Source organism: Microchirus variegatus (assembly GCF_963457635.1).
Source record: "Microchirus variegatus genome assembly, contig: SCAFFOLD_159, whole genome shotgun sequence".
Lineage (NCBI taxonomy): Eukaryota > Metazoa > Chordata > Actinopteri > Pleuronectiformes > Soleidae > Microchirus > Microchirus variegatus.
The window spans coordinates 2,107-16,376 of record NW_028154634.1 but is presented as its reverse complement, the minus strand read 5'-3'; the positions used below and the strand labels follow the sequence as shown (position 1 = coordinate 16,376).

The 14,270-nt window shown below is 41.1% G+C and overlaps 1 protein-coding gene across 1 annotated transcript; it reads left to right on the top strand.

Moving 5' to 3' along the window:
• Positions 1-22: 22 nt before the first annotated feature.
• Positions 23-14,031, top strand: LOC310944106 (protein disulfide-isomerase TMX3-like; the record flags this gene model as incomplete). The annotated part of the gene is made up of 8 exons (XM_083910937.1): positions 23-66; positions 3,485-3,565; positions 3,958-4,057; positions 4,298-4,375; positions 4,529-4,595; positions 9,986-10,084; positions 13,697-13,754; positions 13,974-14,031. The coding sequence occupies 8 exons, from the start codon at positions 23-25 to the stop codon at positions 14,029-14,031; spliced, it is 585 nt and encodes a 194-aa protein (XP_083767063.1).
• Between the last annotated feature and the right edge of the window lie 239 nt (positions 14,032-14,270).

Sequence of the window (14,270 nt, the reverse complement as noted above, 5' to 3'; positions counted from 1 at the left end):
TTCGTTATTCTGTGTTACAGGAATGTCGTCAGAGTTTGGCGTCCGTGGTTACCCCACGATAAAACTGTAAGTGTTGCGCACAAGCGTTTTTCTCTTCATGTGTGTTCGCTTTGCTCAAAGAGAAAACTTCATGAACCCAACAAATTTAACGACGACACGAGGACTAGGTTCGAGCTCCGAGTGTGCATATTACCTCTGTGAAGAGTAGCGCCTTATTATTACGGCATGTTTTAGAAATTTGGGGAATGACTGGAGCCAGGCTGTGCTCCAGCCCTCCAGTAAATGAAAACACTGCAGTTTTTGAGTAATTAACATAACCTTGGACACGGACAAAATTATGTAGAATTTTATTTTACAGCCCTTGCTCCTTTGATCAGGCCCAAATAATTTCATATTAGATTAAAATGCTCACTGAATTTCTGTGTTCTAATATTCAATACTTGATTATTCCTAAATCTGCAATCACTGTTAAGGCTGTAATTTGATTGTTATCATTTTGTTTTATTATATATACTTTACTCCATTGTGTACTGCTATTACGTTGCTCCCCTCTCTCCGAATCCCCTCAAGTGTCGTTACTTAAGAATGTTGTGTCGTCCCCCCGCTCGATGTTTGGTCTGTTGAGATGAATTCAGGAGAGACTAAGGTGTTATTGCCGTCTCTCTAATGCATTTCAACTGTGTCAACTTGTGTTCACACATTCTGTACTTAAATTACTTAATACTTTACAGGTTTCTCACTCATGGATGTTGTGAAGGATGAGTTTCTCGGGTGATAAATTGTTTTTAAGACAAACTTCAGTAGTTTAAAATGTATTTGCTTGAATCCCATTTGCCTTTTTCCGAGGTATATCCACAAGTCTTTGATCCGTCCTGAGATTTATGCCTCATCAAGTCAAATCTGCGTGGTGTCTTTTTTTCCGACTGCGAGACGTTCATCTTCTAACTTATTACAAATTGTCTTCTGAGTTGTGACTGACATTGTTTTGTATAAAATAAATGCCTTTAGGTAGACACCAGCTGCTCGGCGGCAAAGCTCCTGTTGACTTGAGAGAAATGATCGTTTTAGGCGCCGCACACACGCGGGGGTTTTCTCCATACATTTGATGCAAAATCATTTATCTTCACACTGCCATAATGGGCTCCTCATTTAGTTTCACCGCACTCATTTGGGAAACTGCCAAAGGATCACGGCAGGGTTCATAACATTGAACCAAGCAAGTGATGAAACATCCATCGAGGAACATGAGATACCTCCCCCCGGTGACAGAGGGAGACTTGATTTAGAGTTCTGTTTCCCCCTGAGTTCATTAAACCCTCTGGGCTGATGCAACCCAGGCAATCCTTAATGCATTCTGCATGTCGCGCGAGCTCGACTCGAGCACTTTTCTTAGCTGAATCTCAATCAGTGAAAGTCATTTGTTTTTTTGTTTTTTTTTTTCATCTAAGCTGCGACAATTTAGGTTAACTTGACCTTTACGGTGAATGAGCTTTTTTCTTGATAGGTTTTCTGTTTTCGACAGAACATCTTGTAAGAGACAACTTGTCATTCCGTGCTCGGATGTCATGGACCAGAAAGACAAGTTTGGTCTTTAATGGGCTGAAGTAGCACTGTCCCTATGGAACACTTGCATTAGTGCAACACCACAAAATTATTATTGTTATTGTCCGTGCGATGTTGAACTATAGTTTTGAGAGTGCCTTTTTATCTGATGCACCCACTTTCTACTTAAGGATTTTTTTTAATTTGTACACACCAATCAATGACATTAAATTTCTTTTTTGCATTTAACCCACCCTTGTTACACACCAGTAATGCAGAGGTCTTAACCCTCAGGTTATTCCCTTGGCCATTGGCTGTCCTGCTTTATAGGTATTTTAAGTTCATGTGAAGTCAATAATATGGCAGCAAATAAGCAGTAGTATGGTTCACATCGCCTATTAGAAAGGGATGATATTTGTTTTGTGTACCTGAGAAACTGCCATTATTTTTTCACTCAAAGGTCACCACGGTTGGTAGAGACGAGTGTGAAAGAGTGGGTGAAAACTAGAAAAAGAGAATGGTCAAAATTGTCCAAACTTACAGTCGAGATGACCATGAGTTACTAGAACGTAATTGAGAGGAACCATGACGTAGCCCCACAATTGGTTTGTGAATTGCCGCTTGCCGTTTGGTCACTGCCACCTTGGTTTTTTGAAACCTGAAGAGACCGTGTTTGAGGTTTGAGTTGGGGAAGATGGGGCAAGTACATCGCAGGTCAGCATTAATTACATCTGCTACCTAGTTTGATGATGCTACCAGGGAATCATTTGTTTTTTTCAAAATACACAGTCCATAAGTGATTAAAACCACAACATAGAAATGGGGAACAGGGAACAGTTGGTACCGACTAGGGCTGTTTTGAACAGATTCCTCTTTTTAAACGTTTGAAAATGACCCTAATTGTGAAATAAGCTATATATTGCTAATGTAATCCCTGTTTGAATATACAAAAAGGTGAGCTGTGCACTGTATAGATACAGAACATAATAATTGCCAAAAGTCTGCTCTCAAATAGACAGAATATGAAGGGTTATGCTTATTTGAATATTAAAGATGAGCGAGATACGGATGAGCCTAGTTCTGACTCAACACAGGCGGGCAGTTGATGACTGCAGTAACATCAATTGGTCTGACAGCTTTTGATTATCTGCTGCAACAAGCTAATTGTATTAATCCACAGACTGAACCTGCCATATGCCTTTCAAGCTGCTGCTGCTGCTGCTGGTGGTGGTGTGGGGAATATTTTGTTGTCGTGCCCTTAATACCATTTCGGCTCTGACTTTAAATGCCAAAGCCTATGTGACTGGATCCGAATCCAGCAGAACACCGCTGGGATGAGGTGGAATCCTGGAAATTCACGTTAGGAATGTGCAGCTGACAAATGGGCCGCAATCTCCGAGGAGCGATTCCTGCTCCTCGGTGATTCCATGCTTCGAATAATTCCAGCTGTTGTTGGGGAAGGAAGTGAAGTCCAATGCAGGGTTAGAGGGGTGTTGTCAAGAAACGGTCTTAGGCCACAGTTGGACTTGTTTTAGCAATGCTATAATGACCATACAGTATAATTATTTCTCAATCACTTTATTGGCACAGAGCTGCTGGGAAAAGGTCTATTATACCAGGTTTATTTGAGACATATTTGAGCATTGCATACATATTCTGCATGAGTTAAACTCTTTGACAGTTTGTGAATATGTCAGACCAACTTTCACTCGCATCAATCCAATCCAATTATCACAGCATTTGACAGACGTAAAAACAACACAGCCGACACCATGAGTCTTTTGCACAGTACTGTGTGTATATATAGATGAAAGGAGAATTTTAGAAGCTAGAAAAATATTTGAAAGTATTTGCCGTGCATTAAATCATTCTAGCAGCTGAATAAACAATGGTTTTTCCAGTTACTCTTCAGCCTTTCACTCCCGTTTTGTTTCTGTCTCAGATTAAAGGGTGACCTTGCCTACAACTACAAGGGACCAAGGACAAAAGATGACATTGTGGAGTTCACAAACAGAGTGTCGGGGTAAGTCACAGTCACCACTGTCACCAATAACAGGAAACTGCTAATTTAGTGGAACCTGCCTCATTTCACGGAGACACATTATGAGAAACGTCCAAGCCAGCTTCCCGATGCACACCACATTTGTCTCAATGCTCAGTGGATTTTAGCCCTCGATGCTCACATTTAAGCCACTGTATCAACTGAGCCTGACAGATTTTCTCCTCCTTGAGGGAAATCAGTCCAGATCCGTGACAGAGGGCTTGATCAAAAGCTTGGCTCTGATTTCTGTCCAGGCCTGTAAGTCATTGAAGCACCACTGGGTGGTGCTAGCAGCACACAAATGAAGATCAGAATTGGTGGACTTCATACTCATTTGAAAATAAACTAATCTTTGTGGATTTTTACTCCTCCAGACCTGCCGTCCGCGCTCTTCCCAGCAAACAGATGTTTGAGCACATGATGAAACGACACGATGTGCTTTTTGTGTACGTCGGTGCCGAGTCTCCCCTGAAAGTAAGCTCCCATCACCCAGCCGTATTTCACTATTGCTCTTTTATTCTCAGCTGCCTCCTCAGAGCACTCTCTGGGAAAAAAAACTGTAAATATTGATCGATCGATAGAAGTTCTGTTTATTTGAGAAGCTCTTTTGGTTCTGCGTAATACCACGCATCGAGTGAGGTTTTAGAACTGTTAAAACACCGATGGATTGAAAGCTGTTGTGTAAAATGCTCAAAGGCTCATTTGTCGTTGCAGGAGAAGTATAACGATGTAGCCTCCGAGCTCATCATCTACACTTACTTCTTCTCAGCTTCAGAGGAAGTCTTGCCAGAGGTAACACCATTCATCCTTTAATTAATATTCAACCGTTGCATATTGCATTCTTGAATTATATTAATGCCTTGTAAATAGCAGAAATTCATGTGTTTTTGTCATCATACCCCAACATGTTACTAATACTTCATGTTTTTATTTTATTTCCATCAGTCACTCGCTTTACCAGAACTTCCTGCAGTCGTAGTCTTTAAGGACGGAGGCCACTTCGCCTATGATGGTGAGTATTTTGTTGTAGTGTCGTCATCTGCCATTGTTTGGAGGTGGTTTTCTTCAATAAGTCTGGCATAAAAGTTCTTTTTCGAGGGCCAGCTGGTGCCGTCGCTGTCCACTGTGTTCCTCTCGTCTATTCGCTCCTCTTACCCTCTTCTTGAGTAAAGCCGCTGAAGCTGCAGCTGTGTTACTTTAGTTTTCTTGTCCCTGCTGCTGCTCTTTCATCTTCCTCACCACACAGAGTTGTGGTGTGCCTGGCCCATCATAAAGCTCCCCGGTTTCTGCCCACTATTGTGTGTGTGGCCAGTACAGGGATGTTGTGGTGGTTTTGTCTTTGGGCGGACACGCATAGCAAACCAGGGTGGACGGACCGGCCTGCGTGGGTGTGATAAACCACAGTTTATACCCAAGAGCCCAGTATGGAGCTGGTGCTGTATATAGAGTCAAACAAAAGCCAAGAGTGAAATCCCAGAGGCAGCCGTCAAGTATCAGCAAAATATCATGCATGGCATATGAGGTTCAGAGGAGCTGCTTTTTCCTTTGTTGCCTAATTTGAAGCTTCGAACTGCAACAGTGTGAGTTCACCACATTCCTCCATGATGCCTTGTATACTGCTGCCAACGTTGGCCTGAGACTGGAGGCGAAAACCGAAGTGAAGAGCATCGAGGCACAACGTCAACACAAACGGCCCCCAGTAGTGGCCGTTGGGAAGGTTTGGTGCGCGGTGTCGCACGTGTAGAAGAAAATCCATCTCCACTTGTGTGTGCGTGTTCACCGCTGTCTGTTCCACTTGACCATTACGGAAGGCGGGCTTCCTGCTCCAGAACTGCAGCAGCCGAGGCTCACGAGAGTACACGGTAATGACAAAAACTCCACACTCTGCAGAGTCCTCCAGGACCCTGATACGGAGGATGTGGTTATCGTCTAGCATTGCCATGGTGACAGCATATTAAGCTTGTCAAGAACTGAGACGGGGAGCAGCACAGCAAAATGACACATTTGTGCCCTTCTTCACACACTGGATTTCTCCTTTCCTTTTCAAAGCTTCTAGAAAGTAAAGCACTTGAGGGTTTGAAAAACCAAGCCCTGCTTTGGCTTATTAAGCTCCTACCTTCAAAGATTGGTTAAGAAATTTTAGAGAAAGTACTCGTCTTTTCTTGCATTCCGTGTTCTTCATCAGGCTGCTGTCCAGCCGCGTCGAGAGAACTGGACTCGGTGAGAATCCACTGACTGGATGTTGGATTAGGAAGTAAATGAGGCCCAGGCACCTGGTGCGGTTTTTATGATTCATGCTGCTCACTTTGCATGATGCGTTTTGAGGAACTTTGTTATTGAACGTTAGCTGGCTGGACTTCAGAGACACATTTGCATAGGCCTGTGGGTGCCACAGTATTATGACACAGGTGTTTATCTTAGGACTCGACTGTGTGTGTATAACTGTACATACATAAAACATCGATTTATCTAGCGGCACCTGAGGCTGACGGTTCCCAAAATAAGCCAGTAAATGTAATCGCTTACCTGCTGCTATCCTTTTCTGTATTTGTAAAGAAACAGACACAACATATAGTATATATAGTATTCGTAATGGTCAGGTATTGCTCTGTCTTCAAAGCCACTGATCAAAGATACACTGTCCAAATAAATCCTCTCGCTTTGTGTAAAATGATATTCGACATATTGTTGTTCTGCTTTGATTGGTTTAGCCCACATCACAAACGGCAGCATTCCTTCTGTAGAGTGCCGTTGAAGTATAGTGCAGCACAGACTCTCATACATATTTAATTCCCAAATCCTCAGTTTCATACTGCTACACAGGTTTGCTCTGTTTCAGAGCTCAGATCTTTTGATCACTGTGTGTCTTCTGTGAAAGCTACGAGCCCACATGTTGGCGTCGTAACAAAAAGCAGAAAAATCATTAGGATGAATGTCAGAGTACACAACATGCTACATGCAAATGCTTCACCCACAACGTTTGCTTTATAAACTTGTTTCTCGTTTTTTTCCCCCCCTTTTAAGGCTTTGTGTTTCAGTGGTTTGGTGCCACACTCCTTTTATGGATAGTTGCCGTACAGCTGTGAGACGGCAAACTACTTTGCATTTGTGAACTGGGAGCTCAGGCCAATAAACAGTCCATGGTTGTGATGACAGGAGGGCTTCGCACCTAAAAAGGTGTTGACAACGCGTGACAACACAATATGTTCATATTTCTGAATCGGGGGGAAGATCACGAGGAATACAAAGGTGAAAGAAATGGTCACCAAGTGTCGACCATATTTCCCTTCCACTGTATAATACTGTTAAATTGGTCTTTTATCTCTCTGTCGTGCCAAACACTCAGCCTGCATGACACTGATCTGGATACTTATCACACCACCAAGGTTTTATACACAAAACTAAAATGAAAACATCTTAGAGTAACTGTTACAACCAGGCCTAGGGGAAAAACTGATTGCAACATGAATAAAAGACTCCCCACCCCAAGAAACCACCAGTAACAAACCTTTAAAATGGTTTGTTTAGTTTATGTAAAACAAGCACGAAAACATCTGCTGTCTTTGAGTGGTTTGAGGAAGTCCACTGCAACTGTGATGATCAGGCCTCTTAAGCTGGTGCCTCCTCTGCAGGACCAATCAGCTCCCAGGATCCACCTACACTCAATGACACATGGTCATTCACTCAAACACGCACACCTGCAACCCATCTCACACTTGCATGCAGAAACACAAGGAAAAAGCAAACAAAGTACTCTCTCTTGCATGCTACTAGGGCTGCAAATAATAATAGTCATTGTTTTCTGGATTCATTTATTAGTTTGGTCTATTATGTGTCAGTGAAAAATGTTATATGGAGCAAAGTAACTAAAGAAAATATAAACTTTTAAGAAGCTGTAAAATCAGAGAGCTTGTTTTCATCATATGTACAGCCTTTCATGTCTTCTTTTGAGTCGTATATTTCCTTTGTCTTGACTTGAGGGTCTTTATAGTGAAGGTTTAGGAGGTTTTTTGTCATTTAGGTCTAGTTGTTGTTTTGTCGACGCTTATATTTATGAGCTGATTTATATTGTGGAGTCCCCGGTTCTGTGTTTTCTTGTTCTGGAAAAAGTTATTTTTGAATAACAGTTATGTGAACAAATACGAGAGTATAGAACAGAGATTCTATCTAAACATATACTTATGCCTCTCGTCTTGTGCATTTACTTTAAGGGTTTATTGAATTGTTGTAAGGAGACGCGACACCAAACTGTGTACATGGGCACAATGGTGCTCACACTACTACGATGTTTGTGTTCTGCATATATTAACCACAGAATGCTTTAGATCCAGTCATTTATCAAATGATTATGTTTCTTTTTCCATTGCGTCATAGTAGTGAATTCTGTGAACGAGCTGCACGTTTTTTCCAGAAAACCTCACACTGTTCCATTCAGCATCTCTAGTATTCCCAATGCACATTTACTGACTTAAAGTTTTTAAAGTCATCGAAATGACAAGAGATCGTGTCATGCTCTCTGTTTTACGGCCTGTACGAAAGATAATGAGTTCAGGAGAATCAGCGTAAGTTTGTTATCCACACAGAACCAGTGTTTTGGGACTCGGAGTGTGAAAAACTTGTTTGTTTCCGCTATTTACTTGATGATCATTTTTATTGAATCGGTGTGCGTCCCCTCCATTTTTGGTACATATCTGGCATGTGTATATGTAGTTTTCTTGTGGATGAAGTCTTTGTTTACACAAACTTTTTAAGAAAGCAAAAGACAAAATATTGTATAGTTCTGTTTCTGTGTGGAAAAGACCTCAAATACATCAATCTCTGCATGCCACCTCCTTTCAGTTATCTTTCATGGCTATAGCCTGTCCTTTTTATCCATGTTTCGCTCTTTCTCCATTTTTATTTTTGCCCTCTTGGCATTGTCTTGGAGGTCCTCTGTCCCATTAACCTTCATCCTCGCGATGTGTCACAGCTCCCTCCTCCCTCTGCTCAAAACTCTCGACACTAGATCATCCGCACTCCACCCATTGTCTGTTTGTACTCCCTCCTCTCCCTGCCCGCCCTCATTTTTCTCTCATCTCTCCTGCTGTGTGAACTCTGGGCTGACAGGCTCCTGTAGGGCTGCATGGCGCCCAGGAAGAGAGCAGCTCTAATTTGTTTCAAGGTGAAGCAGGCACAGTCGGTGTGGAGGTTCATCAGGCTGCACAATCCCAGTATGAGGCCTTCAGCTCGCGCTTTCCCTCTCCCTCTCGCGCTTCTGGAAGAAACGTGTCAAGCAGCTGCATGCTGTCTATAAAACCACAACATCTGTGGAAAGAATGCTCTGGAATGTCTACCAGATTTACTGACTCAGCAGCCTTTACATCTACATGAGCCCGCCAGCCACAGCAGCCGCCACACAGAGACTTGTGTTGTATTAAGGTCATTCGGATTTTTAATGTAACCCGTGAGCTACGACCTTGGGGTTTTGAAAGTGTGTACCAGTGTTTTTTTTACGCCGTCATGTTTGGCATTACACTCGCGGCTCCTGCGGATCCCCGCAGCTTAAGAGCCATGTAAAAGTCATCATTGTTCATGTAATTACTGTAATGGCAGCAGAAAGGTCACAATAACTTATTAGCATGTCATAATGAGGTCCCGACTACATTTGACATCAATTATGAGCATCCTGTAGCCTCTCTCAGGCGGAGAAAACACTTTTGTATAAGCAGCTTTCGCTACACCCTATTTACACCCTCCAGGGACGCACTGTGGTTCCCGTTAGCATTTAGCCTCCAGATGTTAGGGGATCAACAGCATGTGCTTCACATTTGAGAAACAATTTGCTTTTTTACTTTGCGTCATTTATTTATTTATCTTGCAGGTAATGATTGTATATTTCTCTTTTGAGTCATGCATTCGCTCCGAATTAAATCGGCCAAAATTGTCCTTAAAATGAATGTATGTATGTGTGCGTGTGTGTGTGTGTGTGTGGACAGTAATTTACAAACCAAATGTGTTTTGATTATAATTTGTTTTTTTTCCCTCTTTTATATTTTGAAGGAGGAGGCGGTGTAATTGTCCCATCTATTGTGAATGAAAATGACTGTTTTTAACATCTTTGACAACCAGCTATTTGATAAATATCCTCCCTGGCTCTTTAATCTAAAGGCAGCCCTCAAAATAATTTCTGATTGTTGTTTAGCTGACTTCTGTCGGTGGACGCTCAGCTTGTGCCCTGCTCTTTATTCCCGAGAGAGCATACAGTACAGGTGGTAAACACTGTGATCTTACAGTCCTGCCATCAATGCGCTGTTGTGTGTTGCGTTCAATATAGAAAGGTTGTGTGTGCTGAATGTCGATCTGCTGTTTCGTGCTTCTCCGCCCACCCCCTGAAAGAAGATTCTCTCTCTGTCTGTGTTGCAGAGTATGAGGATGGTAGTTTGTCATCATGGGTGAACAAGGAGCGTTTCCAAGGATACCTGCAGATCGATGGCTTTACGTTGTATGAGCTCGGAGAAACAGGTGGTGTATGCATCAAATTTATCAAGTTTTTTTTTCTTCTGCCAAGTAGCATATCCGTTTTTGGTTTAAGTGTCACCTCTAATAATCGACCCTTAAGTGTATGACGTGGTACATACACGCAAATACGCAGGTTGCTATAACACTTTGGTGCAGATTCATTTTAGGTCAGCAACATTATTCACATGTTTTTCAGTTTCCCACCTGCAAAAATCCACTCCACCACACTGTGATTTTAAAATGTCCCTCATTTGAGCCTCCTTTTTTCCCCCACACTATTTTATTGAATAGATTTAGCACTTTAGGGTCCTCCTCTGTTCTGTAGCTTTAGTCTTTTTCCTCTGTTGTAAGCCACTTTGGATAAAAGTGTCTGCCAAATGAGCTCAAATGTAAATGTGATGGTGTGGTCGGAGCCGAAAAAGAAAAACAGTTTTTATTCCCTCTACAAAGACCGTGTTCCTCAACTTGCTCAGATGTACATTCATTTCTCCTCCCACAGGAAATGTAAGCTCAGTGCTGAAATACAAACTGTCTCTTTAACAGCAGTAAATTGATGCCCTGTGCAGAGAAAGCTGAGCTTTCTAATGTTAGATACAGTGTTTTACCTCTTTATGAGCAGTTCATTGAGATCAATGATGCTCCATGGTTGGATATTGCTTACATTTGTTGCTGCTTACATTCAGTTTTTTTTACCAATTTAAGCCGAATTTGCAGCTCAGTACGGGTCGTTCTGCATACAAATGAGTCTCTAAAGCATCTTAATTGAGTCTGACTGATTAAAGACGACATAGTTTGTGGCTTCACTCTGTTGAATTAACTCAGAAGAGATTCAATTAAAGTGAATTTGTGAAAACAGTGCATGCCTTGTCTCTACAGGCATTTCATTCGAGTATCAGATTTCCTACCCTTGGGGACATTTATGCTGTAAAAGCCCCCATCTCACACATTGTTAAGTCACACTGACACAAAACTTGATACCATCTCTAAAAGCAAGAAGTAATGGAGGAGGCATTTCAAGCAAAGTAGAGCAATTTTGTCTTTTTGGATGTTCGCATTCTGTTCTACAGATACAGCCTGATGTGAACAATATGAAGAAACCCTTGAAAAGACAGAGTGAAGCTACATTACACTTAACAATTGAGCTTAAAGTGTTGCTCAATTGCACAATGAATGTCACAGCCACACAAAATGAATGCAAAAAACTGTGAAAGTCACTCTGACTTTGACCCACATACATCAAACTGCACCACATTACTGGATCTAGATGGATGGATGATGAATAATCAATAGAAACACATCTGCGGTATTAACAACATAGTCCTGAAAACCGATGGATTTAGAAAATGAGTCCACTTTATGTGCTGTGTTCAGACTGTTCGTTGGATTATAAGCAGAGTAATAAGGATAAAGGATATACTTTAAGGGGAAATGGTAGGATAATCAAACCAATTAAGATAATAGACAAATTATTTGGTATTTTGAAATAAATTCTAAGATTCTAAAGGTTAGACCATAAAGTGCTTTAAAATGTATCTAACTTGTCAATATAGATAGACATAACATGGGGAAGGTGGTATGAACTGCTTTCTTGGTTTATGTTTATATAGCACAGTACAGTAGGTATGAAATAACTCAAAGTGGGAGTGTTCATCCAAAAAAAAAGGGTCCCAAAATGGAGCCCTGGGGCACACCGGGGGAAAAAAACAAGTGGCTTGAAATGTTTCACTTAATACTTTTGTTAAAGACTGCCCCCGTAGAAAAGACTGCACATCAGTTTAGTTAAATGAACTGAACAAAAATCATAGTCGGCACATATTCACAGATGATTGGTTACTTAGTGTTGTGGTATTTCTCTGAAACCATGGACATTATCAAACCACATCATGGATCAGTTTCCTTTATGAATAGTTGAACGTTGGTGAATAAGTCTGTCAGGGACACCACCTGGGATTAGTGACCGCTTAATGACTATGTGCAACCAGCAGGTGATATCCTCTTATATGCTAGATTTAGGGGCATAATATCCACAAAGGAGCACTCTTTATTGTCTTTCAGTTCATTTTAAGAGATGGATGAGGATCCTGTAAAAGATGCCTCTTTTTGTCCCTGTCACTTTTTCAAAAATGACACATGTTGTTAGATGATTAATAGAATTAAAAAGAACCTTGGAACTGTGCTTGTTACACTACGTTGTAGGGAAAAGAAAATATAAATAGTTATTGCATTTTTAATCTGGCCATTGTAGGAGGTCATCACCCTTCTTCATTGATAAAGCACCCAAGGCTATGTTTTCTCCTCATGTGCGCAACTTGCCTTTTTCTTTGTGAATGTTATTACAATATTCACACGAGCAAATAGCTCCTTGTACCAAAGGAACTTGAGCTTTTTAAGGCTTACAGGCGTAAAACTCAGGAGCACGCAGCGATTTTGAAATGCTTACTAAGGTTAAACCGTGAAGCTTAATCTTTATTCTGATCATGTTCTAGCACTTGAATAGAGTACTAAACTTTATAAATGTGTTTTCTGGGGCATTTTATGATTTTTATTTGACAGTCCGAGTGAAGACAGGAGACCTGATTTATGAAGCATGAGTAAAATAATAATTTACAATAATTGAAGACAAGATTGAACTCGTAAATCGCTATATGGGGGACATTTTAGAGCCATATACTTTTTAAAACTGCTCCTTTTCTCAAAATTATTAAAAAAAGGAGACGTTAAATTTCAGCGAATGTCCTCTAGCGAGAGAAGATTAGCTTTGTTCTCTCTGACAATAATGAATATGCATGTCTGAAATACCCAGGATTGTAGTTAATTGATGTATCCTAGAGTCAGTGCACCTAGTCAGACACTGCAAGACCGTATAGAATTAATTATGCACATTTCCACAGGTGTTATTCCCATAAAGAGGCACTAAAGACAAACAGTAGTCCACAAAGTAAATCATAAACAACCACTTAATTTCATTGCAGTCTCAATAACCACACATGAATGCAGCCAAAGCTAGTCAGGGGATGATGTGTTCAGGTAAATATTCTACATTAAAGAGGTTATAAATGCTTCTTTTTTTTATGGATTGACTGCCTCCCCCATTTTCCATCCAATCTTGCATCGTGCAATAGAAATTCTATTTGTATGGAAAGTATTTTCCCTTCATGATGCCAAGCTTTCCACACATTCCACCTGAAACTTCACCATATAATACCTCAAGTTATCACCAGGGGGCAGACTGGCACTCTCAAACAAGAAAAAGAGGGGGGTTTTCAGGCTCAGAGCTTGCACATTTGAAAAGCAGACCCTCTTAAGTTGTGTAACTGTTTCTTTTAAGTAGATCCATTTGTTGTGTTGTGGTTTTTGGTTTTGTATCGCACTGAAATAGCTCTCCTACTAGGAAGTGACCACTTATTTCCAGTTCAACTAAGTTAAAAGCCTGAGCTAGTTAAATGTTTTGAGTGATGAAAGACTAAAGAGCTCTTGGTGCCTCTTCCTTTCTTTTCCCTCCTTCAAGAAATGATGCGTCTCCTCCAGAGCCTCTTATCTGCCTGCCATTGTCTTCTCACCGTCTTTTTGTGTGTGTGTGTGATTGTAATTTGTACTCCCCGTCTGCTACTGCAGGCAAATTGGTAGCGATTGCCATCATCGATGAGAAGGACCCCACTGAGGAGAGTAGCAGGTACAAAGAACACTGAAATTAAAAAGCATGGCTCTGTGTTGATTACTCCGATAGACTCCCACACTTACCACAATACTTGTCCTTCAAGTGCATGCCTTTTACATAAAGATAAGACTTGCCATCATTGTTTGGATCTTCCCACAAATTGCAGGCACCGGCTAAAAAAAGGTTAAGACTACGACTCCTGTGGTATTTCACAGTCTTCTCATTTTCTTTCAGATTAAAGAGCTTGATACAGAGGGTGGCAAAGGAGTACAGAGAACATTTTAACAGGTAAGGCATGGTCAAAATGCATTTCCAATTAATACATTTATTCTGGGATAACGCATTCACTGGGGAATGCCGCCTGTCTACTCGCAAGTTTTCTGCCTTTGTCTGGGCTTGTCTGTTTGTGTTGAGGTTCAGTTGAAAGGTAATTATGCAAAATGTCAGCCTCCAAATATGGGTGTTCTTTTCAGCTGTCAGTCACAAACTCAGCCCGGCTTGTAATAATGCATAATTTTTTGTTTCCCCCTG